A 26083-nucleotide genomic window follows, 5' to 3' on the forward strand; every position below is an offset into this window, starting at 1 on the left:
GAGCCTAAATAATAAATTGAGGGCCTAAACTTTGATTCTAAGGGCCTAAATAATAAATTGAGGGCCTAAACTTTGATCCCGAGAGCCTAAATAATAAATTGAGGGCCTAAACCTTGATTCTAAGGGCCTAAATAATAAATTGAGGGCCTAAACTTTGATTCTAAGAGCCTAAATAATAAATTGAGGGCCTAAACGTTGATTCTAAGAGCCTAAATAATAAATTCAGGGCCTAAACTTTGATCCCGAGAGCCTAAATAATAAATTGAGGGCCTAAACTTTGATTCTGAGAGCCTAAATAATAAATTGAGGGCCTAAACCTTGATTCTAAGGGCCTAAATAATAAATTGAGGGCATAAACTTTGATTCTAAGAGCCTAAATAATAAATTGAGGGCCTAAACGTTGATTCTAAGAGCCTAAATAATAAATTCAGGGCCTAAACTTTGATTCTAAAAGCCTAAATAATAAATTCAAGGCCTAAACTTTGATTCTGAGAGCCTAAATAATAAATTGAGGGCTTAAACTTTGATTCTGAGAGCCTAAATAAAAAATTGAGGACCTAAACTTTGATTCTGAGAGCCTAAATAATAAATTGAGGGCCTAAACTTTGATTCTAAGAGCCTAAATAATAAATTGAGGGCCTAAACGTTGATTCTAAGAGCCTAAATAATAAATTCAGGGCCTAAACTTTGATTCTAAGAGCCTAAATAATAAATTGAGGGTCTAAACTTTGATCCCGAGAGCCTAAATAATAAATTGAGGGCCTAAACTTTGATTCTGAGAGCCTAAATAATAAATTGAGGGCCTAAACTTTGATCCCGAGAGCCTAAATAATAAATTGAGGGCCTAAACCTTGATTCTAAGGGCCTAAATAATAAATTGAGGGCCTAAACTTTGATTCTAAGAACCTGAATAATCCTAAACTTTGATTCTAAGGACCTAAATATTAAATTCAGGGCCTAAACTTTGATTCTATAAGCCTAAATAATAAATTGAGGGCCTAAACTTTGATTCTGAGAGCCTAAATAATAAATTGAGGGTCTAAACTTTGATCCCGAGAGCCTAAATAATAAATTGAGGGCCTAAACCTTGATTCTAAGGGCCTAAATAATAAATTGAGGGCCTAAACTTTGATTCTAAGGACCTAAATTTATATAAATTCAGGGCCTAAACCTTGATTCTTAGGGCCTAAATAATAAATTGAGGGCCTAAACTTTGATTCTAAGGACCTAAATAATAAATTCAGGGCCTAAACTTTGATTCTAAGGACCTAAATTATAAATTTAGGACTAAACTTTGATTCTAAGGGCCTAAATAATAAACTGCATTTTCCCGTGCGAAGCACGGGCACCAAAACTAGTTTCTGTTAATTTACAGCAGAGACTGGGCCAAGGAGCTCTTCTGTTAATAAATTAATTTCTGTTAATTTACAGCAGAGACTGGGCCAAGGAGCTCTTCTGTTAATAAATTAATTTCTGTTAATTTACAGCAGAGACTGGGCCAAGGAGCTCTTCTGTTAATAAATTAATTTCTGTTAATTTACAGCAGAGGCTGGGCCAAGGAGCTCTTTTGTTAATAAATTAATTTCTGTTAATTTACAGCAGAGGCTGGGCCAAGGAGCTCTTTTGTTAATAAATTAATTTCTGTTAATTTACAGCAGAGGCTGGGCCAAGGAGCTCTTCTGTTAATAAATTAATTTCTGTTAATTTACAGCAGAGGCTGGGCCAAGGAGCTCTTCTGTTAATAAATTAATTTCTGTTAATTTACAGCAGAGGCTGGGCCAAGGAGCTCTTCTGTTAATAAATTAATTTCTGTTAATTTACAGCAGAGACTGGGCCAAGGAGCTCTTCTGTTAATAAATTAATTTCTGTTAATTTACAGCAGAGGCAGGGCCAAGGAGCTCTTCTGTTAATAAATTAATTTCTGTTAATTTACAGCAGAGACTGGGCCAAGGAGCTCTTCTGTTAATAAATTAATTTCTGTTAATTTACAGCAGAGACTGGGCCAAGGAGCTCTCCTCTAATAAATTAATTTCTGTTAATTTACAGCAGAGACTGGGCCAAGGAGCTCTTCTGTTAATAAATTAATTTCTGTTAATTTACAGCAGAGACTGGGCCAAGGAGCTCTTCTGTAATAAATATCAGTTAATTTACGGCAGAGATCTCCTGTAATGAAAATTGACTTTCAAAGGACAGGCCCCTAGAAATTTTTTTCGGGGGCTCCGCGGAGCCCCCGTCCACCCCTAACTTCTCTCTAAGCAGAACACTGAGCGTAGCTTAGGGTTAGACAATGACAGGACGTTCATCGTCATGATAATGCATAGAAGCGTAAAATTTTAGTACAGTACAGAAATTTATGTATGCGCCCAACCTTGCTAATGATAATCTCCACGGCGTCCTTGCTCCACTGCAGTGACTTTCCACCACCCACAGGCCTTTCACAACAAAACCGCTCGGCAAAAACCAGTTCCTTGATGGCTAATGCCATTTTGTCTTTGTCACACGTTATCCACACGGCTTGACTCAAGCCAATCAAAGCAAATAGAGTTGAAAGAGAAGCTACGTCTAGAAGATTCCGTAAACGAAGTGCAGCGAACACGCGTTCAACTTACTCTGGTGCAGTACATCAATCAAGGCAACAAAATAGTCAATGATTGCTTGTATGGTCTAAAGAAAGAGCTTCAGACTCTCGTATTACTATCAATCACGTTTACTTACCTCATGCTGGCCCGACTCTGTTTGCTTTTCAGCTACTTTCAACAGCAACAGTATGATACTGAAAGTGTATTTCTCCTCGTCTTTTTTCGAGAAAAAATTCGGACAAATTATTGCATTATACACTGTAGCTGTACCAAATATTTTCTTGAATCTTTTCGACTCAGCCCAATGAGCCGTAGGCATTGCTTTCAGCAGGTCATACACGTAAGCCAAAATTTTCTTCTCGTGCTGTGTAGACAATACAGTGCGCTATTTAATCTCTTAAAGTGCTGGAAACGGAGAAGAAAAGGGGGCCTCTCACTAGATACCAGTCAGTGTGCCAAAGACGTCTATTTTTTATAGTCACGGTTGTTACTGCGTACAACACGCCTTACTTTTCGATTTGACTGTAGTAGATATGCCAGTAGACCTATCGTTCCTTCCAGACCCCTATCCGTTAGCAGCACGGGGTGTGATGACACATTGGGGCAGAGTTTTAGCAAGCATTCCACCTTAGCAGACTGTTTTTGACCTTTCGACAGGTTCATAAGTACTGGAAACTAACTTTTTCCCACGAAAGATCGTCTACGGATGCGAGAGACTGAGCCAAACGACGAACTTTGCACGGAAAGGAAAATGTATCTGACGCCATCTTGGATTGAGCTCACGCACTACGTCGCTTACTATACGGGTCTCCTAGAGGCGCCTAGGCCTTGAAAAAATCTTTAGAAAGCACTTTTGTAACGAGCAGAGATTGTGCTTGTTTATGAAAAACAGTCTGATCTTTCCATCAGTACAGTAGATAGACTACAAGTACCTAGTATACCTTTCCATAACCGTTACTAGTAGACTCTAACCGGTAGCTTGAAGAATCATTATAGAAGCGTTGTAAGTGCTCCAAGCAAGCAGACAGCTTCCTGTCGTTCGTTCACGTCTGCAAGACGAACTGCCTTCAATAAAATTCGAGGTGCAGAAAGAGTTTGGAACTGGCGTCCGCCGTGTCCGACTGATCGCTCTGCAAAACCTTTACAACAAAATAATTTCACGTTATACTTATGCAAGTTGCTTTTGTATCCGAACCTGGTGTTTTGGTAGAAAGCTGAGTGCAGAACAGGTTCAATCTGCGGTGAATGGCCTGAGACGTGCAGTACTTGTCCACATCGCCAACAATCTGAATCAACGTAATAAAAGTACTTTTCCTGCAAAATGTCTTTACTCTACGTTTTTCCGGTTATCTTCCCCTTGCCAGTTTCTTCTGTATAGCATCTCCCCCTTTGACCGTACCAATTCCATCAGATCGGACCACTGTTGGGATGATAGCCCCAGCATGCCGGCTACCACCGAGTCATAAGCAAACACCAGCGCTTCAGCGGTCCCATCATCAATATTACACCTAATACGAGCGCCAATTAAGTTCTTGCAGCTACGCGAGTTAGATATATTCGGACCTCGTTTCCGCTAAAAATTGCCCTTCTCCTCCACACTTCTTACCGCAATCTCTTCCGCACAAAACCTGCCTACAAGTGCTGCATATCCACTTGAAGCTAGCACGCTGGCACGCCGTAATGCAACATTGAACAGTGCACGTGTGCCGAACGAGTGGATTTCCCGCGGCGTCGTAAGAAAAGTCACACAGTCGAACTCGCTCCGCACCGACGAGACTCTCCAAAGACGGAGAAACTCTCTGCCGACACAGTCCATCCCCGCAGCCGAATTCGAGAATTTCTACGACTGTCGTCGCATTGGCGACGCAATAGACTCGTCCGCCTTTCTGCGAGACTCGTCGAGAGACGCCGAGTAGGGCGACCTTCAATCCGACCGCCATACCAAAGGGAGCCGGATACTTTTTCAAGTCAAAGTAGACGCGAACGTCGTCCGGTGCCGTCACGTCGCGAATTGTTATCTCTAAGCTTGGCCCGTCAGCCGGAGACGATTCGGTGATCGCGTGAGAAGCAATATAGCCGGCGAACGAGTGAAGCGTATTCGGCTGATCGTCTTTGAGAATGTCGACCACATTTTTAATATTTGACAAAACACCGACGCCGATTTCCTCGTCGGCTTCGTCATCAAGCAGAGCCATCTGCTTTGAGTCGAAGGCAAGCGATTGAACGACTTTCGCTCCCAAGTGCTTATCTAAGCACGTCTCGCAGACGCCTGATAGCCGATAGTAATCATCGACGCGGAGTAGACCGTGAAGGTCAAGATTCTTGAACAATAAAGTCAGACGAGCGAGAGAGCGACGGCGGTGGTGGAGACTAAACGTGGCGGTAAAACGATTCAATGCGGGGAGACGGGCATCCTTGCTCGTCAGTCGAAGCCGAAATGTCGACTTGCATTCGCCGCCGTCGCACTTGCAGCACTCAGAGGCAACAGACGACCGTTTCCGTTTCAAAAGAAGTCGACAGGAATCCCTCATGTCGATCAGCGCGTACGGAACGGCGTCGATCGTCATCCCGACGAAAGGACGAATCGTCCAAACGTCTTCGAGATAGCTGGGCTTGAGATGAAACGACGACGACGACGACGACGACGACGACGACGACGACGACGACGACGACGACGACGACGACGCGCGACCGTCTCGATTGCTCCGCATCGCCGTCACAACGTTGATAGCACCGGTGGAGTCTCGTAGCAAAATTTCTCCTGTCGAACCGACGTCAAAAGTTCCCAAGTACACCTAAAGGAATTTGTCCCAATCGCCCAAATTATTCCTTTATTATTAATTAAAAATTCATTCTTACTTTCTCGTCACTTTCTGAAATCGTTCCCGGTTTTAGTGTTTGGCAGTTTTTGAGCAGCTCCTCGATCGATCCAACTTGTGGTAGAATCGGCTTTGATGCGGTCACGTTGCACACATGTGGATTGCTGAATACCTCTTCGCAGGCGTTGTGAGTGGAACTTGAAGATGCAAGAAACAGGTATAGAGAGTCCATGAGACCTTTCTTCACCTTGTATTTGTTCCCTCTACAAAAACGAAATAGAAATTTTGCAAATAGATTGAGAACTTTTCGTTGCCTTGAATACAGATGAGATTCTCCCACTAATTCCTTTGTCCTAAAAAATCACCGTTTTCATTGGTTTCCTTGTAGGTGCATTTTTCCTACTTCAAGCTCAAGTTTTTCTTTAGAATTTCCGCCGTTTCGACGTACCAGTGAAACTGCAGAGGCGACATTTTAGGCAGGTGCTTGAAATAGACGCTGCGATTGTCAAGCAGGGGTTCATAGGGCGCGTCAAAAGGCGAAAACTCGACGATACGGAGTTGCGTCAAACGACAGCAGAAAAATCCCAATACGGCCTTAATTAAAAATCAAAGATAAGCCTGGGAGCACCACAGCGAATGCAGCCCACCTCGTTGTGCCGCACCAGATGGGCGTTATTCAATTGTACTCTCACTCCAACGCGAAGCCCTCTCCCGTAGTGGACATTGGAATGATGACCAACATAGAGTCTGCATGCAAAGCGAGGAAATGATAGTAGTCAGCGACCCATCGTAGAAAATAAAACGCGGAGACCTTATTCCCGAATCAAGTTCGTAGATGCCTGCATTGGCGTTGATACAAGTGATGATCGTTCCCTGTGCAAATCGTTGCAACAGTGACTAGGAATTTCTCAGTATAGAGATTTCCTACTTTATACGTGACGAGGGGACGACGAAGATCCGTTTTCGTCCGCAAAGCCGAGGAGTCGTCACGGTTGAATTCCGAGCTTCCTTCGTCCGTCACGAGTCGTCGCTTCGGATAAGGCAAGGCTCTCGTCCACTTTCTCTTCTTCGGTTGGGATTCGGACGAGTACGTCTTCTCCGAGTCAAACGTGCCGAGAAGCGAATCGGGATAATCGACGCATCCGGTGATGGTCGAATCGACGCAGAGACTCCACAGATGCTCGTTCGACCGAGTCTGGAAAAACAGTCGGAATAGAAAGATGTCTTGCTTCGAAAGTTACAGGCACTTTTGTGTTGACTGGACGCAGTTGCGTGATCATGTAGACTTGATCGAGTTGAAGAAAACGACTCAAATGAAGCAGGGAGTTGTGCTAAGCAATTTCTAATAGCCAATCGCAACGGAGAGGGCTGAAAAGGTAACTCACTTGAACTATGATCCGAATCAATTGCGACGCTTCCGGATCGGCCAGTTCCATTACGAAGAAAGCTGGCTGACTACCATTACTAAAAGCAGAATAAATCATCTCCTTCTAACGTCTAAGTCTGTTGATTGCAATTCTTACCGGCAAACTGGACTAACGGAATTGCATATTCCACAAACAGAATCGACTCCACCGAGAGCTGGTCTAAGAAAATCTCTTTCAGTTTACGTAAAATAATAACAGCATCACTCGTAAAGCAATGGGCATGGTATGATAAAAACTTCCGGTACTGTGCACGTTTCAACGGTACTAAGATGTGCGAGATGCGATAAAATGATGTGGCATCTGACCTGCGTTGAATAAGACGCGACACGGTGTAGACATCGGCGTCTGGAAAAGGAACAAGCGGCAAGCCGAGGATTCTGACTTGTGGAAGGAGGTGAACACAGTCAGATATTTCCAGATAACCAAACGGAAGATTAGGTTTTTCCTCTCCTGGCAACGCCAAATACAGAGACAACACTTCAACTGCTTCGCTAAAGATATCTCACTTTGCAGCAGACTTAGAGCAAAGTCAGGCCTGGGTATGTACGTCCAGTGACGGACGAGAACTAGTGAATCAAGCCAAGTAAGACAAGACGTTGAGGGTACCTGAGAATGCTCTAAAGTATAAAGGGCTTTCAGTATTACGCCGACTATTTTCTACCTCGCAAATAACTTCTCCGGTTGAATCCTCAAAGTACAGCGCACCCACTTGCTCTAACGGAAGGGCGCCGGTAGGAACGCCAACTATCCGACCCAATAACACGGCCGGTCGACGTGGCAATAATTTCAAACCTACCAAAACATACAGCTTTGTGACGTAATAACTTTCTTTTTAATTAATTAATTAAACGAGGGAGCCTATCAGATTCCTACGCGTGCTATGATCCATCAGAGGTACAGGTAGACTACCTTGTAGCGATTCGCTTGGTTGACTGCTTCTATCGTGAAGGAACGTTCGTCCCAACACGCATCCTGACATGGCTCCAATCCGACTCGCTTCATTGACCACGTCTTCGATCGAGCTAATGTCGACGGCGTCGATGGGAACGTTTTCGCACTCGCTGTCCGTGTACGACGAAGTGAGCGCCGTAAGCACAGCAAGGCTTGTTTCATCGGCGTCCAAATCTGTGTCTCCGTGAAACGAGACGTCCCGATGAACGCGGCGGCGCAGGCGAAGAAGCCAATCTCGCTGCAGAGACGCCCCCTCCTTCAAATCGTTAGGTAGTCTACCGGGCGTCAGCTCACCAGTTTCGGATCGTCTTCTTCGATTTCCAAGGTAGTGGAACAAATCAGGTAGCTTGTGGCGTCCGAAACGAACGCTTCTGCCATCCACTTATTTACAATCGGGACCTCTGGCTGCATCGAGTTCACGTGTCAGGTATCAATAGAATCCATCGTGATGGATCGCTTCCTGGCTGGTAAGGGATTTCAAGAGAATTGGGGACACCTCATGCTGGCTTTATTTAGTGAGAGGTAGCCGTGGACTGTCTTTTGCGTCGGGGTCTCAAACAGAGCCGAGGTTTGCTTCGTCGAAACCGAACAGATGTTCTAGTCCTAGCAGTTATTTTTGCCCAGAGATGACTCGTCTCATTGCCGCGTTATGAACTTTAGCCAAGACGGAGCGTTCTTCGCCTGGTGCAATGGAGAATCGTACGACGAAAGTTTCCTTACGTAGAAATTGCATGGGCGTTTTCTGGGTTTCAGAGTTGCGATATATGACGTAAGACTAGATAAACTCGTTCAGAAGCTACCTAAGCCCAAAGCTGTGGGATTGGTCTTCTCACCAAAAAGTTCCTATCTGTGCATTTGGTCACCGTATTCTGGTATTGGCCATCTCTAAAAAATACTAATATGAGTTCAAGATCTCAAATTCTACAGTTGGCGTCTCCGCTTCGGCTGGAGCATGCAATCTCTGCGTGCATCGGACCGAATCAGGAGAACTTGCCAACGAATATATTCACAAGAAATTTGATGCATGGTTGGTACACGAAAGCGTGAAAAGCATACTTTCTTTCTAACTGTACGGTTTTGACAAGGTGTCCTCAGTGGAGTGACGACGAAGTGATCTGCGCCAACAACGTGTCAAACGAAATACGTTTCTATAGTGAAATAGGTGCACTGTTATACCGTATGCAGTCATTTCAAGAAATTGACCTTGTATTGTAAAGGTGGACGTGTCAGTCACAAACTCAGGATAGAAAATGTTGCCACGTTTTCCTTATCCTCTGGTGCACCGCCGTACAAAGTAGCCGCGTATGTACCAGGAGTGAAGGTGGGAACTCGATACCACCGGTTATAATAATTGGGTTGTCATGTAAACGTTTTTAGGGTGCACCCTCTTTTGTACGAATTTATCAGTATCCCAATTTTGACAGTCCAGCATCTGCCTTGGCCAATAAGAGTTTTTTCAAAGCGGATAGAGTAGAAATCAAATGGAATCAAAACGGTAAACCTTTTCGACGATTTATCATCTCAAGGTTGACTCGATTCCTGTTTTAAATGCAGCCTCGGGGGTTTTGGTGTTAACTTCAACGGAAGTCGATAAAACAGGAGGATCGTACTACGGAGAACAAGGATTGCATTTTATAGGCACAAACGGGGAGAGCAGTATGGTTCCTTTAGGTAGATCTCTCAATACTATTTGTCAGCGAATAGATGTGTATTTTGATAGCAAAAAAGGGCCCAATCTATTCAGCAGAATGGAGCCCCAATAGCAAAGATTTTTGCGTCGTTTATGGCTGTATCTAGTCTATAACTCGTTTGATTACGCGTCCACTTGACTAACGTTTGACAGATATGCCAGCGAAGGCCACTCTTTACAATACCAAGTGTGAATCTATCTATGACTTCGGAACTGGGCCACGCAATGCCGTTCACATTAATCCACACGGCAATAGTAAGGAGTTTTTAGTTGTCACGTTCGCTCTAAGGTCTTTTTTTCAGTCATTTGCTTGGCGGGGTTTGGAAACTTGAGGGGGAATCTGGTACACTAATTTTTTAGCAGTAGTAAATAATTGATCTGTGGGGGTTTTAGGAGTTTTGGAGTAGAAAAGACCTTAAACTGATCAATAAGACTCAAGTAGCGGCTATTTAGATCTTAGGGGGCCTCTTCTTATTTCTCGATACGTAGGCTAGTGACTCAACGTTCTTCCAGTGGTGTCCTGACGGAGAACACTTCGTCACAGCCACAACGGCTCCTCGACTTCGCGAGGGAAACGGGTTAGAGAGGGGTTGGAATTATGCGTACCCGGTACAGTGTAAAAATCTCGTTTAGATACAAAATTTGGCATTACCTTAGCCGACAGCTTCATGTCTGGAACTCGCCACCTAAAGAAGAACTCTGGGAGGTAGTCAAGTTGGCTGACAGTGAAATTGTACGCTGTTACAGGTACTAGGTTTCGTGGAAGCCCGGCGTTTTTCCGGAGAAGGAAATTCGATACCCCACTGCTGCGGAATTGAAGCAGCAAGAAGGTAACAAGGGCATGTTGTACCAGCGTTTTTGTTGTGGTGAGCTTAGTCTCCTCAGCTGCAAAGCCAGCAGTATATAGACCACCAAATGCCAGAGGCAAACCACCGCGCTCCCCTTTCCCGGTACGAGAGAACATTTCAACGTGCAATTACCAATTTCTTTACATAGAAAGAAGATGAGTTACCTCAAGGTGCTGCTGCTGCTGCTGCTGCCAAAGACGAAGGTCAGCACATCAATACGTTTTTTAAAAAAAAATTCATATTGTCGAACCTTTAGGAAAGCAGTTGTCTAAGGCAGCGGCCAAGAATAAAAAGAAACGAGAGGCGAAGTTACGAGCTCGCGAAAGAGAAGCGGAGGAAGAGAAGAAAGCCGTTGCAGAGAAGTTGCCAAGTGAGAAAGCACCGGTCTCACCTCCTCCACCTACAGAAGCAGAGTCGGGAGAGAAAGACAAGAAACTGAGAGCTCTAAAAAAGGTACATATATACGAAACTGAACCTTAGTTCTCTCATTGGGTGCCCACGTGAAGAAATTGAGGCAAGTCAATGAGCTCAAGCAGCAGCAAGCAGACGGCAAACAACTTCAAGTCAATCAGGTAATCTATACCAACGCGTTACGTACATATATCCACAAAAGCGTCCCCCTCTTCAGCTCGAAAAAATCAAAACCGAAGATGACCTCATCGAGCAAATCCGTCTTCTTGAACAGTAGCAAGTCCAGGCTAAACTTTATTCGACAGAAAACGAAAAAAGGCCAAATAAAACGAACAACTAGACTTCCTAACCATATTGGTCCTTTGAACGCCGTCGCCTCTCCGTCGGACTCCGCGATCTCGATTTCCACCTTCTCGCCTTCGGTGATCGCGATCGCGAACGAGACCGATGGCGTTTCTTCGAACGATGCTGCTGATAGTGATGCGACAAATCCTAGGCGACCATACTGAGCTGTCACTCCAACTGACTGTCTAACGTACCTCCAACAGTCGTTCCCTATAGGCCTGAACGCGTGCTCCTATCTGCGAGCCACCCTCTCTTTCCATCTGATCGGCGTACTGCATCACTTTCACCTTTTGTCCACGCACAACGTCAGTAGTACCCAACGAAGTGCATGCCCTCAACTACAACGCCGTCGCCAAACCTCAATTTCTCGTAGCCGCTGCCGTCGTTCTTCGTCTTCAAGAGAACCGCCGCCGCCGCCGCCGCCTCCTCCTGGTTGTCGCAATACCGAATCTCCGAACCCAGAAGAGGACGAAGAAAATCGCGGACGAGACTGCCACCTAAGAAAACCCTTATTAGTTATTTCCAGACGGTCGTCGGAGCACTGACTGTGCCGGTTCGGCGTCCGCATCGTCGTCGCGCTCCCACTTTGAGTTCCGTATCGCCGCCGTGGCTCCCCAGTTTCCCACTTCAAGGAGAATAGCAACACGTTTTAGTCAATTAACCGACCCTTTGACGTCAAATAGAAGCGACAGTCATTACCGTCCTCCGCGGTTCCAAATCGACTCCCAGATCTCTCGTCAACTAAAGGAAAAAAAGTTTTGCAATTACTAATAATGTAGCTGAAACCCTTACTGGGAATTCCATCCAAATCTTCCATGGGAACGCCATCCACGTCTTCTTGCTCGAACGGAGTTCCGTCAACGTCAGCGCTTTTCGGAGCGACGACGTTCGATATGCCCACATCCTAGAGAATCGTTTCAGATTCAGAGCGGCTACTGTTGCACGCGTGCACGTTGTCTTGCCTCTGCGACCGGCTTCTCGAACGCGGAGACGCCGAGAAAATTGTTCTGCAGCTGAATCAAGAACTGGGGCGAGTAGAGAGCCCATTCCTCCCAGGAACGAAGGCAGGACATGATCTGTCTCTAGCCATGGACAAAACGCGACGATATGCAAAAGCGTGTGTTTTACAGTCCCTCCCATTCTACCTTGAACTGCTCGGCTCTCATTCGACCCGTTATCGCGTTCAAGGTATCGTGCAGGTGAGACGATATCTCTGGGAGTTTGGCTTCAAAGCTAAGAAGAAAAACGCCCGGTGGAAATAGATAGTCGAGCGTATCAACGAATGTTCTCTCAACCCTTTTCGATAGTACGACGAATTCGGTACTGGACACGAGCTGCAGTTGTAAAGGATGTCGGAAACGAGATAGACACGAGCCACCTAAAGAGAAAATACTCCGTTTAGTCTCAGACCCACGCTACTCGATATGATATTGGTTACCTTGATTGGCACGGGAGTTTGCAAAATTCCAAGAGACTCGCTGATGCAGTCAACAATCTAAACGCAGGTACTGAATAACCTAAAGACGATGATTTCCTATCGGGCTCTGACCTCGTCTGCTGCCTCTGAATGATCCAAACAAAACAGCATCATATCAGCGACGCGATTTCTCTCTGGGGTGATCTTTCGCAGCATGTTTTCCAATTGATCTCGTTCCCTGTATACAACAAGCAATGACTAGTTCTGCTCTAGATGAGCGCTCTGCTGACTTGTCCGTCAGTTCGCCACGCTTCGGTTCGTTTATGTCCTTCAAAGGCGGACGCTCCGGTTCCTTGTGGTGAATTGACGGTGGCGGTTGCCAAAGGGAGCCACCGCTGAACATTTGAAAGGCCTCTGTTCTCCAAAAGCCGGTCGGATCTCCCTGGGAAAAAGTACGAGGGTCGTCTATTCTAAGCTGAAAAAAAGAAACTCGAGATTTTACCTGGAGAATGGAAAATAATTTCCATCTGTAGTAGACGTGTTCTGGGCTGTCGTTTCGGAAGAGAAACTGAAACGTCGGATTGCTAATTTCTCGTTGCATGATAATTGCTTCGAAGGCCGAGCCCTCGCGAATGACAAACTCTATCGTGCGGTGAATTAACGCGAGAAGTTCCCTTTTAGACGAAAAACGTAAGGATTGCATCAAAGGAGTCAAAAAAAAATCTCTACTCACTTGTCGTGGGGAATGATAACGCGAACGATGCACTCCTCGAGATCCTGAAAACGATCCTCAAAATTATTCGTATCGAGACAGCGGAATCGTTTGTACCGGACGAGCATCAAAACCCATGCCAGGTCGTGGTCTCGCTTGAGCATTAAACGGTAAACCTTCAGATGTCAAATTCAAATACCACAAAACGTCGTGATTTTTCGAAACTTGCCTGTTGGCGGCGGCGCCACAGCCGGCAGGTTCTGCTGTCTCATTTCCGGCGGCACGTAGAAAGGAGCCAAGGGAAGCGGAACGGCTTTGCCCCAGCCAACTTTCAGAGGAAGTCCAAGTATCTCTTTATCTGAGAATGATACGTTATAAGAGCACGTCTCAGTCAGTAGTTAGATGCGCTGATTTTTTTTGCCTCGGAGGCCGTTAATCGCTCTTTCAGCATCTTCTCGTTTCATGTACGCCACGAAACCGCAGTTACTGCCTCGCGAACGCTCCTCTTCGTTTCTGGGCCACATTATCTTGATGCTGGCGAGAGGTCCATACTTGCCAAAGTAATGACACAGGGACTCTTCGTTCATCTGCACACATATATTCTCCTCAGTGCAAGGAAACCGACATTCAGGCGCATCGGCCGCAATCAAAACCTTAGGATGAATATTTCCAACATATAAATTGGTCGTGCACGGATCTCCAAAATCCAAAGAGCCTTGGCCAGGAACTGTAGGTTCTAGATGAAAACACTGGCTTATTTCCGACTAAGGACGCATATTTCGTACCTGGAATATAGGGCGGTGGTTGTCCAAGTGCCGCAGAACCTTCCACGATCTTTCTCTTTAGTTTATGACGTTCTTCTCTCTCCTCCTGGCTCCTGCAAACAGAAGACCTCATATTACTGTGTACACACACTATTGGCATCGTCCCATGCCTTTTTAACTCTTCCTTGAACAACTCCAAATTGCTCTTCTTCTTCTCCTTTTCCTTGCTTCGCTTCTTGGGCAACTCCTGAAGAAAAAGTGAAGTTTTTTCTTGAACATTTCAATAGTTTGTCACTGGTTTAGGCAAGGGAAAGCCGCCGTCAATCGTCCCCGTCCCTTCCTTCTCCTTGTCCACTTTTAAGAACTCGCTTATTTTATCGGCGTGTCGATAGAGAGAACCAGCTGAATTTTCGGCTTCTTCTAATTAAATTATATCAAATTTAATTTCAAAATTTTTCGAAAATTGCCGTCCCGCTCGCCTTTCGTGTCGGGATTGATTGTGGAGCCGCGAACGAATGTTTTTATTTGGGCGGTCGGATTTTCGAATTCGGCGACGAATTCGGCGTAAACGGCTGCCGCTCTTTCCGCTTCTTGCTGCAAGAGAAGCATTTTGAGGCGTTTACGGCTTCCAATGCGTAAACCGAGACCTTCTTCTTCTCCTCTTCCATTTCTTTCTTTCTCGCCGCCGAAATCGGCTGCGCCTTTGGAATTGATTTCGGTCTCGCGTGAACCGAGATCTAGAACGAAGCTCGAGCTATCTCGCTGCGCGCTCGATTCTCCTACTTTGTGCTGCATTTCGTTCGATCGCATCCAACCTTTTCGCGACGCCATTGTTACGTAGCGTAGCGTCGCGTCACCTGATGGAGCCACGTGACGGCGCGCTCAACACAATTACATAGAGAGAGTCTACCAAGTGGATTGTCTACACATCACTGACACAGACGAATTCAAATTTTGTTTTTTTTCAACACCGGCCTGCCTTGGTGCAACAAGCTCTGCTTGTAGGCTTGATTTTCCAGTGATTTAGCTTATTCCACTTGTTCATAATTCTTGATGCCCTATGCAGTTCCGTCCTTAGACTTCTCAGAATCTGCTGGCGACAGTGACTCGCCTTAGTCTTGCTACTTGTGTATCTAAAATTGAATATATGAACAGTATACAATAGCCAGTAGGACTCACTCTTCCGAGTCAGTTCCATTCCAACATGTACTGACATTCTTTGACGCAATCATCTCGCACATGCTTTCTGCAAGCGTAAGAGTGGGCAAGGCGTTACGAAAGTGAGAAATTGCAGCCCGGCCAAAGTTCAACTGCTTGTCAAATTGCATCTCTTTGGGAGGAGTAAGACTGCTATTAGAGTCTGCCTGCCCCGACGATTCATCATACGTATGAGATCGCCTCTCCCGCGACACAAAACCACAAGCACTCTCAATCTATAAGAAAAGTTATTATGCCAAATAATAACAGAACAGTCTTACTCGCTCTCCGTGGGCTCCCATCAGAGAGTTGACCAATTCCATGGCGGCAAATGCAACTTGCGTCCCTATGTCCTGCAGCAAAGACGAGGGACTGATATTCGACACTTCAACAAACAGTTTCGACAATATTCCGAGATAGTCATTGAGTGCGTCGTTGAGTTTCATCAAGTCGCCAAGACAAGATCCGAGTAGGATATTCTTACACTGTTGAAAACACGGCCTAAGCCCAACGCACGAGGAGCAATAGATTAGACGTGCAACGTCGCGTCGGCAAGCGCATGTCGGACAAAGGAGCCCGGTCAGATTGGAAACTCGCTTGCCAACCTCGAGGCCAATCACAAGTGCCGTTGATACGTTTACTGCTCGATGAACAAGGCGACGCAGAAAGGCCATCTTTCCTCTAAACAATCCCTCGTCTGTTTCACCGGCCCACCTGACATAGTTCCGTATGCACGTGACATTATCAGGTTTGACCTCACTTAGATTAGCGATTATTTTAAACGCCTTGATCGCCAACGCGTCGCGCATCTCGTTGAGGCTCGCGTCAACTTCTCCTTTACGTCTAAATATGAACGCTCGTATCGCGTCAAAGAGAGGATCGAAGAAATCAAATAATTCGTCATCTGTGAAGTATAGACCATAGGCGCTTGCAAACAAATCAACCGTGCGGTTGCGACTCTTCGCGATGGCTTTATCGATCAGTACTGCAGAGAAGAAGAAAGGAGATCAGAGCTCACTATTATTTACGCCATGCATAAAAAACTGCAGAAAAGGCAATTAATTAGTTAATAAATAGCGGGCGGACGCGGGCTCCCGGTACGGCCATGGTAGTAGCTTTTCATACTCAAAGAGAGGATAGCGTTTGAGGCTCACGCAAGAAGAGGCACGCTAGGAATTTAGGGTCCCAAAAGGGGCCGCGAAACGAGCCCACATCTAACCGCACACCGCCTCCGCCACGTCATGCTTGCGTGTATAAATAGACAGTCTAGTTTACCTGAAAAGGTCTCGTTGAGGTAAGTGAACGTCTTCACGAGCGACGCCAAGGCGCAGTCGACGGTGCGCTGTAATTCGCGCTCGGCGAACTGTTCGACGGCGGCCTCGTTGGCCGCAGAGCAGCAGTTACAACACCTGAGCCACTTTGACGGGCAAGTTTGAACCAAAGAAGAGTCGACTTGGCTTTGGATTTCGTGGGTGCAATTCCACTGGGGTGGATGCGGTGTCGCCACGCAGGCGTCAGCGGCCTTGGCATTTCGAGTCGCGAGAGCGAGAAAAAGGGCGAAGACAATCATCGTTCTATCAAAGGACAGGCCCGGACTGGACTGGCTTTCGAGAAAAAACAAATTTCTTGCATCGTGCATTAATCCACTCGGCCACGGCCTCGGGCGGCGGGCGGATTCGACTTAGCGCACGAGGGCGTCATTCCAGATCAGAGACAGGCCATTTCTCGTTGAACTCGTTGCCAGTGAGTTTGTCGGCGGGTTTGTCGGACCTTTCTTGACATTCTGACGTCATTACCGTGGCGCTCTGGGCGCTACATGTTCTACCCGGAAGCGTTGAGGACGTTAGCGTAGGGCCGCCTCGCGACGAGCGTTCGCGCTTTCGAAGCCAGACGAGCTGGTGGGCGGGTGAATTCCAAATGACGTCCATCCGATCTGTTTTCGTTGGGCAAAGAATAAGCGACGAGTAAGGATGCGTGGTCATTTTGCGACCGCGCGGAGCAAACAAAGACATTGATCAAGCGGCCAGACAGAGTCGAGAGTAGAGAAAAGGAATGGCTGGACAGATTGACATCGAATCAATATTCAGTCGTCTCGACGAGGCGGGAAACGGATATCTGAGCAAGGAGGAAATAGAGAGAATCGGTAGTGGCACTTCTACCTTGATTGACGAAGCAAATGTTATTGATCTATACGAACGTTTGGGAAAGGGTCTCGGGAAAGAAAAGGTTAGTCGGTACTGTCCTCGCCAAAGTAATAGGCATATATGGGCCATATGCACATACTTCGCTGATAATATCCTCGACAAAAGGAACTTGTTTTGAATGAGGAAATGATTTGGGTCTATTTACTCCGTTTAGACGTCCAGAAACGACTTCGTACCTTCTCGTAATGGCGAGGACCATAAAACGACGCCGTCGCTAGGTACGTCCCTTATCTGTTTACCCAGTATCTACGGAAAGGAATCCCCTCTATGCGCTCCAAAAATGTTATGCTTACCCCCTCTCTGCCGGCAGCTCGGGGAAACGCGGCTCATCGACGTGACGAGAATTCTTCCGCTACGCCAATCAAAGGCGTCTCGCACTCGTCGCATAAACCGTCGCCTTCCCACGCGCCTGACGACGGCGACGACACAGCCGAAGCCGAAGCGATGTACTACGAAAGCGACGATCGAACGACGCCGCCGCCCGATTCGGCAATCGGCGATTGCTGTCGCACGTTCTTTCTGCCGAACGGCGACGACGCGGAGGCGTTCTTTCGCGAGCACATCGGTCGCGACGACGGGACGATTACGCGAGAAGACGTGGCAACCATGTGCCAAACTCTCTCGTGGAGCATTCACGCTGAACGGGAACTGATCGAAGTGTTGGATCGACTGGAAACGAGTAAATCCGATCGCGACGGCGACGGCGGCGGCGTCGATTTGAAGCTATTCCTGTCCGCCAGCGTCAACGTTCTCGAGATGGCGGCGAAGGGAATGAGACGCGAGACTTCGCCCGCGACGTTGCTTCTTCGTCAGAAAACGGCGGCGTCGGCGGCGTCGGCTCGACGAAACGGCGACGGCACTTTGCTCTTCTCTTTCTTATCGTCGAACGCCGAGGGTCTGATCAACGTCGACGCTCTGCGCGATTTGTGGCAGAATCAGCTCGACGACGACGACCCCGACGTCGATACGACGCTCGTTCAGACGTTTCTTGATAGTTTGAGTCACGAGACGGGCGGCACGGTGAGTGCGCTCGAATTGGCGAAGAACATGGAACGATTTCTCCTCGAGGCGTCCGACAATAGTCCGGCGACGCAGACGTTTCGAAAGCTAGCCATCGGAGCATTCAAGTACGAGATCGACTATCTACGCGGTCAGGCGCAGAATCTCGTTGAGGAGCGAAACAAACATCGACGCGACGTCGCTCGTTTGACCGATCAGCGAGATCGGCTAATAAAAGAGGCGGAGGAGCACAAGGATCTGCTTCACGTTCAGCATCAGAGTCTGCTTGAGACTCAGCGCAAGGCGTTCGAAGAGCAGATGCGCAGCCTGCGAAACGAGTCGTTGTCCGAGAGCGATTTGATGGCCGGAGAGCATCAACGTCAGATGGAGGAAATCGCCGAATTGGTCGCTCAGTTGCGTCAGAAGGAGAGCCTGCTCAAGGAAGAGATTACGAATTTGAAGTACGACAATTCGAATTTGGAAGGCGAGCTGCTCGACGCTCGCGCCGAGATGAATACGAGCAAACGCGCGGCGTCGAGACTCCGACAGGAATTAGCAGCGATGGCCGAGCCGGCTCTGCCGGACGATTACGACTATCCACCGTCGGAAGATACGAGTCGCAACACGACTAACTTTCTACGCGAAATGAATGCGTCGCTCAAAGACGAAATCGACGAATTGACGGCGGAGAACGAGAGTCTCAAGCACCAACTCAACGCGCAGAAACGAAGGAGAAAAGGAGATCCGCCGCCGCCGCCGCCGCCGCCGTCGCCCGTTGCCGGAAGTCGAACGAGTTCCGCGGCGAGCACTCCTAGCGACGATCTGCCGCCAATGATGAATCGACGACGCAAGAGCAGTTTCGGTCTGCAGCGACGCGTGACGACGGCGACGGTCGAGGACGCGAAACGAATGGCGTCGGCCGTCGACGAGGCGAAAAAGATGGACGTTCAACGACCGTCGGTAATCGGCGCTGAAAACGATCGTCCTCAGAATCTCATGCTCGAAACGATGGTGCTTCCAAGCGAAGAAGAAATGGAGGAGCGACGGGAGATAAGACGAAAGGAATCGGTGACTGTCGACGCGGCTAAATTGACGGAGGAGTTGGATGCGGCCAAGAAGCAGTTGGCGCGACTCGAGACGAGCGAGCGGGCGCTCGCCGACGAAGTGACGCTGATCAAATCGACGAAGAATTCGCTGGGCGAGATGATAACGACGTTTTGTCACAAGACGAAAGGACAGTTTGACGTCTTGGCGGAGGGCGTTCAAAGTCGATGCAGCGGATTTCAAAATCGTCTTGAGAGTCTTTCAAGCGTTTTGACCAAACTGGCTGCGTTGATCGAAGCGAAGCAGAATCGCGTCGTACGTTCGTACGAAAAGGAAATCGCCGAGCTTGAGGAGTGTCTTATTTCGGTGACCGAAGAGCACGGCGCAGCAAACGACAAGCTGATGGCGCAGTGCCGTCAACTCGAGCAGCAGTTCGCCTCCGAGAAGAAGAAGGTCGAGGAATTGACGAAGTCGAAGCCGCTGGTTCAGCTCAACGATAAGTCGTACGCGCAGCTAGAGAAAAATCGACGATTGCTGAGGGACAAAGATGCTGAGATTAAAAGACTGAAGCAGGATCTCAACGAAAAGTCGCTTCGATCTCGGGACTCGGACGGAAAACAGAAACGCGAAGTCGCTCAACTGAAGGACGCTATGCTGCAGCTGATCGTCAAACAAGGAGAAGCGGAGGACGAGATGAAATCCAAGTGCGCTCTCATGGAAGAGGAGCACGCTCGTGCCGTCGCCGAAATGCAGAAGAAAATTGACGAGTTGAAAAAGGAGAAGGATTTCATGGAAGAGTCGATTAAAGGCAGTCAAGCTCAGATGGACGAAGCGTATCGACGACAAACGAACGAATTGCAGGAAAAAGTCGTTCAGCTGAAAGAGGAGAGAGCGTTTCTCGAGGGAGAAAGCCAGGCGAGAGCCGAGATGGAGGAGCACTACCGAAAAGCGGCAACCGAATTGCAGAGCACGATCGCCTGCTTGGAAGAGGAGAAACAGATGCTCGAGAATCACGTCGACGACGTGGAAGCGCGATGGCAGAAGACGGCGTCCGAGCTGCGACGACGACTCGATTTAATGAAGGGAAAACATCAGCGGGAAATCGAGACGATGCGAGTCGAACACGAGAGTCAGCGACGCGAGACGGAGATCAAGGTGACGCACTTGCAGCAGACGTTGGACGCGCTGACGACGGAGAAAGACGCCGGCGAGAGACGACATCGCGAGGAGCTTTCGGAGACGAACGAATCGTGGACGAATCAACTCCAACAGAAGGTTCGGAGCGAGAAGGAGCTATTTGACAAGACGGCGGCCGAGTATCGGACCCAGTTCGACGAGGCGGCGGCGCAAAATCGTCAGCTGAAGGAAGTGCTGTGGCGATTGAAGAAAGAGAAGACGGACGTCGAGAAAAGTCTCAATAAGAGGTACGAAGAGTTGGAAGAGGATGCGACGAGACAGGCGACCGAGATGAAAGCGACGATCGATCGTTTGCAGAAGGAGAGACAGGTGCTCGCCGAGGAGGTGCTCGAACGATGTCGGAATCTGAAAGAGGCGTTCAAGACGGAGTGCCGATCCATGGAAAAGGCGCTGGGCGAAGTGAACGAGCAGAATTCGAAGTTGAGAGAGGAGAACGCGAGACTCGAGGATTCGAATAGGCAGAAGGACGAAGCGTTGCATCGATGGGAAACGAAGGAGGCGCAGAAGCCGAAGAGAGTCAATTTGAAGAGCATCGAAATGAGAAATTCCGTCCGGGCGAAATCGACGTCCTCCGCGCGCGAGTCGCCGCCGCCGCCGCAGTCGCGTCGAGAAACAACGCCGACGCCGCTGCGCGTCGCTTTTCTCGTCGAAGAAGCTCGCAAACTCAAAATCACTGTCACTGATACGGCGACGGCGGCGAAAAACGACGAGACGGCAACGACTACGATTTATCGCGGCGAAAACTTTAGCCAGCGATGTCGGAGTCGTGAAACGTCGCCAGAAGTGACACAAAAGCGAATTGTCAAAGCGGAGAGAGACGTCGAAGAAATGTCGACCGAGCGAGAAGACAAGGGCGAGTTGCTGAAGAGAATTGGGACTGTGAGGAAGGAGTTGAGTCGGTTGAGCGCCGAATTGAGCTATAATCCGACCGTCGACGGGAAGAGAGCGGCCGAGGTGCTCGAGCAGACCAATTCCGCGTTGCAAGCGAAAGTCGAACGGCTCGAGAAGGCAAACGGCGAATGGGTCGCCAAGCTACGAGACGTGATGCGCGAGAAACGGGAGGCGGTCGAGAAGAGGAGAGTCGAAGAGAGCAAAGCGACGAGCATGAAGATCGAACTGCAGAAACTCGAACGGGAGCGCGAGTTTTTGAAGAAGAGACTCGACGATTTGCGACGACGTCAGACGAGCGACGACGCGCGAACGACGACGAACGCGACGATCAAACTAAAAAGACCGGCACCTGCAACAAAATCCAAAGTAAGGAGAAAGAAATGAACGGCAGAAAAAGAAAACGACTTTTTTTTCGTTGTTTTCAGGAGGTGAGAATCACCGTGACAAAAGACGGTTTCGTTCGGAAGCACGCCGTCGTCGACGACGCGTACCAGGACATGAACAATCGACTCAAAGTCGAGAACAGCACGTTCTATCGACTCCGCAGCGCGTTCGAGTCCCAGTTGGACAAGGTCGTCACGATGACGGCGGAACGAAAAGACGCGCTGCGGGCGAACCGCGACAAAACCATGCAGCAATTAAAAGCACTACGAGAACAGAAGACGGCGTTGGAAAAGGTGCTCGAACGCGTGTGCGTCGCAGCGCTGGAATCGTACGATCCCGACGGCGACGGCGGCGACGGCGGCACTATAGTGTAGAAATAAATACATATTTTACGTACCAGATTTATTTGATTAAACTCTCCGCTGTGGATTTTATCACGTTAGCGACATTTTCAAGTCGGTCGAGGGAAGTCTAGGAAAGGCGTTCTGCTTGCTGACGACTAATTTTCTGTGCTGATGAGATATGTAGCCGCGAATATAGTTCTAAAGAGTGAATTTTTACGTGAGAGATGACATGTTCGTGGAGTCGGTTTACTTTGTCTATTAGATTCGCCACGATGCACTGGACTTCGTCGACATCCATTTCGTCTTCCTACATATAAATACGTAGCAGATGGCATTGACTTTTTTCTTGTACTTTTCGCACCCCAACCATCTGCATTGACACTACGAACGCGGTCAGTGGTAGCTGGTGGACTCTCATCAGGAGAAAACTAGTGTAAGCCACGAGCAATCTAACTTCGCAAGGCCAAAGACTTTGGTCTTACACTTTCTTGAACAGATTTCGGTATATCATTATTTTCAGCTTTTCCAGTATGAGATAGATACCGAACTTGATAAAAAACGCCTACAGGTGAAACTAGCACAGATAAAACAAAAGTGGAAAAGGCAAACCTCGTGTTCTAGCAGAGCATCATTCAGCAGACGCAAGTTGCCGCGACTGAAAGCGAAAATAATTAATTAAGAAAACTTTTACGTGATCAAACTTACGCCACCGCTTGGGCTACTCCAGTAAATTGTTGGAGATTGTGCCTATCTAGCAATTCACTCGAAGGCAAGCAACCCTAAATATTTTTCTCCACACTTTAAATTAGATTCATAAAATTTACGCTCATCATTTTGATTGGAATGAGATACACGAGAACCAATCTAAAATCACAATGACTGATAAATGAATATCCGTCGCTCTTTATACAAGCCTTTGATTGCGTCCACTAGACGGATGACAATGCTCAAAAGCATAAGATAGATACTCCTCAGCTGCAAGAAGAATAGAGAAAACAATTACAATACCGTTCTGCCTCAAGAAATTTTTAGGTGGGAAGAGAGTCTGGAAGAATAGATATCCTATATTACTATTATATCTATGCTGGAAGCAACCAGAGAAAAAATATTGCAGGACAGAATAGTTGGCCAGTCCCTTGTAATTTTACTGTAATTTATTACCGGAGAGAAGAGTTAACCAATCCCTTGTAATTTCACTGTAATTTATTACCGGAGAGAAAAGTTGGCCAGTCCCTTGTACTCTTACTGTAAACTATTACAGGAGAGAAGAGTTGGCCAGTCCCTTGTAATTTTATTGTAATTTATTACAGGAGAGAAGAGTTAACCAATCCCTTGTAATTTCACTGTAATTTATCACCGGAGAGAAAAGTTGGCCAGTCCCTTGTACTCTTACTGTAAACTATTACAGGAGAGAAGAGTTGGCCAGTCCCTTGTAATTTTATTGTAATTTATTACAGGAGAGAAGAGTTAGCCAGTCAGTCCCTTGCAATTTCACTGTAATTTATTACCGGAGAGAAAAGTTGGCCAGTCCCTTGTACTCTTACTGTAAATTATTACAGGAGAGAAGAGTTGGCCAGTCCCTTGTAATTTCACTGTAATTTATTACAAGAGAGAAGAGTTGGCCAGTTCCTTGTAACTTTATTACAGGAGAGACCAGTTGGCCAGTCCCTTGTAATTTTACTGTAAAATATTACAGGAGAGAAGAGTCGGCCAATAGAGACGGGGAATGAATTGCTAGGGGGCGTCTTTTTCACGGAGCAAATTTTTAAAAATTTATAAAAAGTTACGACACTTGATACAAACCACACGGAAGACGGTGCTATGGAGGTTTATCCGGTATCAGAGGTATCTCACAGGCGCAGAGGAACTAATGACTAGGAAGGCCGAAGCCGTCAAGTGAGGAGAGTGACCAGCCACCGGGCCATGATGGTCAAACCCTTGGAGAGCGTTTCCAACTCCCTTCTATCCTAGCCAAGAGCTCATGCTCCTGCTACTGATAAGTATATGGAAACGCTGGGTATATATATAACAACCCTGCCTGGGTCACTTCGACTGCAGCTATGCACACAAAAAAACACTCTTAATCGGCCGCAAATACGTTTCTGACAACGAAAACAAATGAATTTTGTCGCAAATCAATCTAGAAACGCGAAAAAACGACAATAAAACGCGTGCCACGTACGCAAGGCACGCCCTGTCACGCTACCTATGATGTCAGTGTAACGCATGACAAAATGCCTAATACGAGAGAGTAGAGGCGAAGAACCGGGCGCGAAGTGCATTGTGAGTCTATTGTAAAGACATTTGATCGTTCTTTGGAGGCAAAAAGCGAACGGATGCGTAGTAACGAGAATAAGCTTGGTCAGCAAAATCTAGGTGATACATGCCGCCTCTATAACGAGCATAGCGGAACGTGCGCTACGCTTAGTGGAATGCTGGCGCGCCGGGCGCCGTTTCAGTCGTTTATTACGAATTGGAGTAAAAGGGAACGATGGAAAACGTGTGTTTTCAGTCGTTCCTTATAAATAGGTGCTAGGTGGACGATGGAAATATCTAAGTAAGCCAACTATTTTACCTTTTTCGTAGTCGTTATCAAACATGGCTTTTCTTCCAACATAGTACCTTCAAATAATTCTTACACGCCAATTTCTGTCATATTAGCCAATCGTTGTTACTTGTACGTCACTAGATGTGACCGCCGAAAATTCTCCTTTATGTTGGAGCTTTCTATGGCTCGTATCAGAGGTTTGCAGAGGTGAAGTTTATTAGTCTGTCAGAAACGTGAATGCAGGTAAAAGTACGACGTGATTGTTAAAAACCAACCTTAAAATAAATCTTAAAAAGATTATTGACGATCGGTAGAGTTCCCCACTTCTTTGAAACATCAAGAGTAGATCGACTAAAAGAAGCATTCAGTCACAAAAGACTCCTTCTACTCCTCCATTACGTACGTGTCGCTGACGCAAACGCGAAAGCACGACATTATGCAGTCAGCAGCCTTTTCCAGTAGCTCTCCGGGCTTGCCACGTCCAGCACTCATTTGCACAGAGTCAGCCTGTTCATGTCAAACAAAGGGCTACTGTAGATGATGTCAGAGTATGCAAACAATGCCCACTTCGTTCGCAAACGTTCTCAAGTCGGCAATCACAACGTACATCACAGGAAGAGCCCTACGAAAGAGAGGAGTGAAATTTTGAAGGAATCGAGGACCTCAATCAGCCTATACTACCAGTTATCCTCTTTGTGAGTTTGCAGAATGCGATTAAAAATTCTTAATTAAAAGTCAATATAAGAAAATTTCAAAAATAGACGACTGAGTGAAACAATACTGAACGACAGTCGTTTGGCAGGCGTAGCACGTAAGGGCATCGTTTTGAGCCGTTGCCCAGCAGCATCTAAAGCCATTAGCTTCGTACAGTAGAAGTGCACGACCGATTGGATCGTACCGCAGATGAGCAGCGACCAATTCGTCCCACGGGGAGTCGAGAAATCGGCTGCACAGGGCCTCGGCGTTTTCCAGCTGCGCCACGACTCGTTTGGATGCGGAGTCGTACTACTAGTGGAAAGCTCACCTGAAGTTTCTTGTTTCTTGTGTGGGGATGAGTGGCAGATAGGAGATCCTTGAGTGTGGGAATGAGGCGCGAGACGACGTGGAAGGCGTACTTACTGCACACGTTTCGCCGTTTGCTTCTCCGACGGCCGAACTGACCTAAAGATAGTCCAGATAGGCTGTCGTATGTCCTATTGAACTCGGCTTTGTCGTACGAGTTCGAGATACTGCTGTGCGCCTTGAGCAAACGGAATAAATGCCATGGGGGAGACAAAGGCGATACGGGGGCTTGGAGGTGTAACGTTTGCGC

General features: G+C 47.2%; 7 protein-coding genes across 9 annotated transcripts in view; 2 read left to right on the top strand and 5 right to left on the bottom strand.

Moving 5' to 3' along the window:
- Positions 1 to 3377, bottom strand: part of LOC136195397 (phosphatidylinositol 4-kinase alpha-like) — a 46483-nt gene extending 43106 nt beyond the window's left edge. Inside the window, exons 1-6 of the mRNA XM_065984715.1 lie at positions 3260 to 3377; positions 3090 to 3206; positions 2850 to 2943; positions 2716 to 2795; positions 2610 to 2664; positions 2369 to 2562 (exon numbers count right to left, since the gene is read on the bottom strand). Of these exons, the coding sequence (XP_065840787.1) occupies positions 2369 to 2562; positions 2610 to 2664; positions 2716 to 2795; positions 2850 to 2943; positions 3090 to 3206; positions 3260 to 3346 (627 nt within the window). The 5' untranslated portion in view covers positions 3347 to 3377. The remainder of the gene's footprint in view (positions 1 to 2368; positions 2563 to 2609; positions 2665 to 2715; positions 2796 to 2849; positions 2944 to 3089; positions 3207 to 3259) is intronic.
- A 35-nt stretch (positions 3378 to 3412) lies between these two features.
- Positions 3413 to 8169, bottom strand: LOC136195399 (CST complex subunit CTC1-like). Of its 2 annotated transcripts, none has more exons than XM_065984718.1 (18): positions 8071 to 8169; positions 7735 to 8014; positions 7487 to 7617; positions 7332 to 7431; positions 7131 to 7275; positions 6922 to 6984; positions 6784 to 6862; positions 6646 to 6729; positions 6327 to 6593; positions 6210 to 6271; positions 6046 to 6145; positions 5802 to 5992; positions 5713 to 5751; positions 5439 to 5661; positions 4143 to 5374; positions 3916 to 4087; positions 3775 to 3865; positions 3413 to 3718 (listed from the first exon to the last, which is right to left on the bottom strand). In XM_065984718.1, the coding sequence occupies exons 1-18, from the start codon at positions 8152 to 8154 to the stop codon at positions 3570 to 3572; spliced, it is 3492 nt and encodes a 1163-aa protein (XP_065840790.1). In that variant the 5' UTR covers positions 8155 to 8169; the 3' UTR covers positions 3413 to 3569. The 2 variants fall into 2 exon arrangements, with proteins under 2 accessions (XP_065840790.1, XP_065840789.1); XM_065984717.1 differs by having other exon boundaries at positions 6640 to 6729.
- A 22-nt stretch (positions 8170 to 8191) lies between these two features.
- On the top strand, positions 8192 to 11097 carry LOC136195407 (eukaryotic translation initiation factor 2A-like). The gene is made up of 21 exons (XM_065984728.1): positions 8192 to 8243; positions 8293 to 8344; positions 8401 to 8475; positions 8530 to 8648; positions 8704 to 8803; positions 8862 to 8938; positions 8994 to 9097; positions 9154 to 9271; positions 9331 to 9447; positions 9497 to 9565; positions 9620 to 9721; positions 9769 to 9809; positions 9860 to 9904; positions 9956 to 10044; positions 10100 to 10172; positions 10221 to 10296; positions 10352 to 10416; positions 10463 to 10517; positions 10571 to 10767; positions 10821 to 10886; positions 10943 to 11097. Exons 1-21 carry the CDS (start codon positions 8225 to 8227, stop codon positions 11000 to 11002), a joined length of 1719 nt encoding a protein of 572 aa, XP_065840800.1. The 5' UTR covers positions 8192 to 8224; the 3' UTR covers positions 11003 to 11097.
- Positions 11007 to 14858, bottom strand: LOC136195400 (U2 snRNP-associated SURP motif-containing protein-like). Its single transcript, XM_065984719.1, has 24 exons — positions 14747 to 14858; positions 14611 to 14700; positions 14443 to 14557; positions 14259 to 14383; positions 14134 to 14210; positions 13985 to 14076; positions 13853 to 13935; positions 13621 to 13786; positions 13429 to 13557; positions 13317 to 13375; positions 13221 to 13264; positions 12990 to 13161; positions 12778 to 12929; positions 12620 to 12725; positions 12509 to 12565; positions 12366 to 12448; positions 12216 to 12303; positions 12033 to 12152; positions 11863 to 11974; positions 11770 to 11811; positions 11617 to 11695; positions 11429 to 11567; positions 11265 to 11357; positions 11007 to 11217 (listed from the first exon to the last, which is right to left on the bottom strand). The coding sequence occupies exons 1-24, from the start codon at positions 14792 to 14794 to the stop codon at positions 11071 to 11073; spliced, it is 2418 nt and encodes an 805-aa protein (XP_065840791.1). The 5' UTR covers positions 14795 to 14858; the 3' UTR covers positions 11007 to 11070.
- On the bottom strand, positions 14853 to 21839 carry LOC136195408 (glypican-6-like). 2 transcript variants are annotated; one of them, XM_065984730.1, is made up of 5 exons: positions 17658 to 21839; positions 16436 to 17610; positions 15442 to 16145; positions 15143 to 15396; positions 14853 to 15096 (listed from the first exon to the last, which is right to left on the bottom strand). In XM_065984730.1, exons 2-5 carry the CDS (start codon positions 16797 to 16799, stop codon positions 14928 to 14930), a joined length of 1491 nt encoding a protein of 496 aa, XP_065840802.1. In that variant the 5' UTR covers positions 16800 to 17610; positions 17658 to 21839; the 3' UTR covers positions 14853 to 14927. The 2 variants fall into 2 exon arrangements, with proteins under 2 accessions (XP_065840802.1, XP_065840801.1); XM_065984729.1 differs by having other exon boundaries at positions 16436 to 21839.
- Positions 16434 to 22426, top strand: LOC136195398 (myosin heavy chain, skeletal muscle-like). Its single transcript, XM_065984716.1, has 4 exons — positions 16434 to 17386; positions 17519 to 17582; positions 17675 to 21861; positions 21921 to 22426. Exons 1-4 carry the CDS (start codon positions 17213 to 17215, stop codon positions 22251 to 22253), a joined length of 4758 nt encoding a protein of 1585 aa, XP_065840788.1. The 5' UTR covers positions 16434 to 17212; the 3' UTR covers positions 22254 to 22426.
- On the bottom strand, positions 21855 to 26078 carry LOC136195412 (PCI domain-containing protein 2-like). The gene is made up of 20 exons (XM_065984734.1): positions 25989 to 26078; positions 25891 to 25932; positions 25796 to 25843; positions 25670 to 25743; positions 25553 to 25618; positions 25453 to 25494; positions 25339 to 25393; positions 25175 to 25278; positions 25047 to 25122; positions 24899 to 24993; positions 24799 to 24845; positions 23138 to 23198; positions 23048 to 23087; positions 22929 to 23002; positions 22833 to 22878; positions 22706 to 22785; positions 22585 to 22651; positions 22474 to 22530; positions 22277 to 22421; positions 21855 to 22142 (listed from the first exon to the last, which is right to left on the bottom strand). Exons 1-19 carry the CDS (start codon positions 26034 to 26036, stop codon positions 22314 to 22316), a joined length of 1230 nt encoding a protein of 409 aa, XP_065840806.1. The 5' UTR covers positions 26037 to 26078; the 3' UTR covers positions 21855 to 22142; positions 22277 to 22313.
- Positions 26079 to 26083: the final 5 nt, after the last annotated feature.

Source organism: Oscarella lobularis, chromosome 14 (genome assembly GCF_947507565.1).
Source record: "Oscarella lobularis chromosome 14, ooOscLobu1.1, whole genome shotgun sequence".
In the NCBI taxonomy this organism is placed as follows: Eukaryota; Metazoa; Porifera; class Homoscleromorpha; order Homosclerophorida; family Oscarellidae; genus Oscarella; species Oscarella lobularis.

Coding starts and splice junctions, on each gene's coding strand:
- LOC136195400 (XM_065984719.1), bottom strand. CDS start 14,794: ATGGCGTCGCGAAAAGGTTGGATGCGATCGAACGAAATGCAGCACAAA. Junction 12,930..12,989: donor AATTATTTTCCATTCTCCAG/GTAAAATCTCGA, acceptor ACTTTTTCCCAG/GGAGATCCGACCGGCTTTTG. Junction 11,812..11,862: donor AGATTTGGATGGAATTCCCA/GTAAGGGTTTCA, acceptor TTTTTCCTTTAG/TTGACGAGAGATCTGGGAGT.
- LOC136195398 (XM_065984716.1), top strand. CDS start 17,213: ATGGCTGGACAGATTGACATCGAATCAATATTCAGTCGTCTCGACGAG. Junction 17,387..17,518: donor AGGGTCTCGGGAAAGAAAAG/GTTAGTCGGTAC, acceptor TACTCCGTTTAG/ACGTCCAGAAACGACTTCGT. Junction 21,862..21,920: donor CACCTGCAACAAAATCCAAA/GTAAGGAGAAAG, acceptor CGTTGTTTTCAG/GAGGTGAGAATCACCGTGAC.
- LOC136195408 (XM_065984730.1), bottom strand. CDS start 16,799: ATGCACGATGCAAGAAATTTGTTTTTTCTCGAAAGCCAGTCCAGTCCG. Junction 16,146..16,435: donor CCTCAACGAGACCTTTTCAG/GTAAACTAGACT, acceptor TCTTCTCTGCAG/TACTGATCGATAAAGCCATC. Junction 15,097..15,142: donor AATGGAACTGACTCGGAAGA/GTGAGTCCTACT, acceptor ATTCAATTTTAG/ATACACAAGTAGCAAGACTA.
- LOC136195399 (XM_065984717.1), bottom strand. CDS start 8,154: ATGGCAGAAGCGTTCGTTTCGGACGCCACAAGCTACCTGATTTGTTCC. Junction 6,985..7,130: donor TCGCGTCTTATTCAACGCAG/GTCAGATGCCAC, acceptor AGATTTTCTTAG/ACCAGCTCTCGGTGGAGTCG. Junction 5,662..5,712: donor GAATCTCATCTGTATTCAAG/GCAACGAAAAGT, acceptor TCGTTTTTGTAG/AGGGAACAAATACAAGGTGA.
- LOC136195412 (XM_065984734.1), bottom strand. CDS start 26,036: ATGGCATTTATTCCGTTTGCTCAAGGCGCACAGCAGTATCTCGAACTC. Junction 23,199..24,798: donor TGATAACGACTACGAAAAAG/GTAAAATAGTTG, acceptor TTCTTCTTGCAG/CTGAGGAGTATCTATCTTAT. Junction 22,652..22,705: donor CGAAATCTGTTCAAGAAAGT/GTAAGACCAAAG, acceptor GGCTTACACTAG/TTTTCTCCTGATGAGAGTCC.
- LOC136195407 (XM_065984728.1), top strand. Junction 9,448..9,496: donor GAGCAGTATGGTTCCTTTAG/GTAGATCTCTCA, acceptor GTATTTTGATAG/CAAAAAAGGGCCCAATCTAT. Junction 10,768..10,820: donor AACTGAGAGCTCTAAAAAAG/GTACATATATAC, acceptor GCCCACGTGAAG/AAATTGAGGCAAGTCAATGA.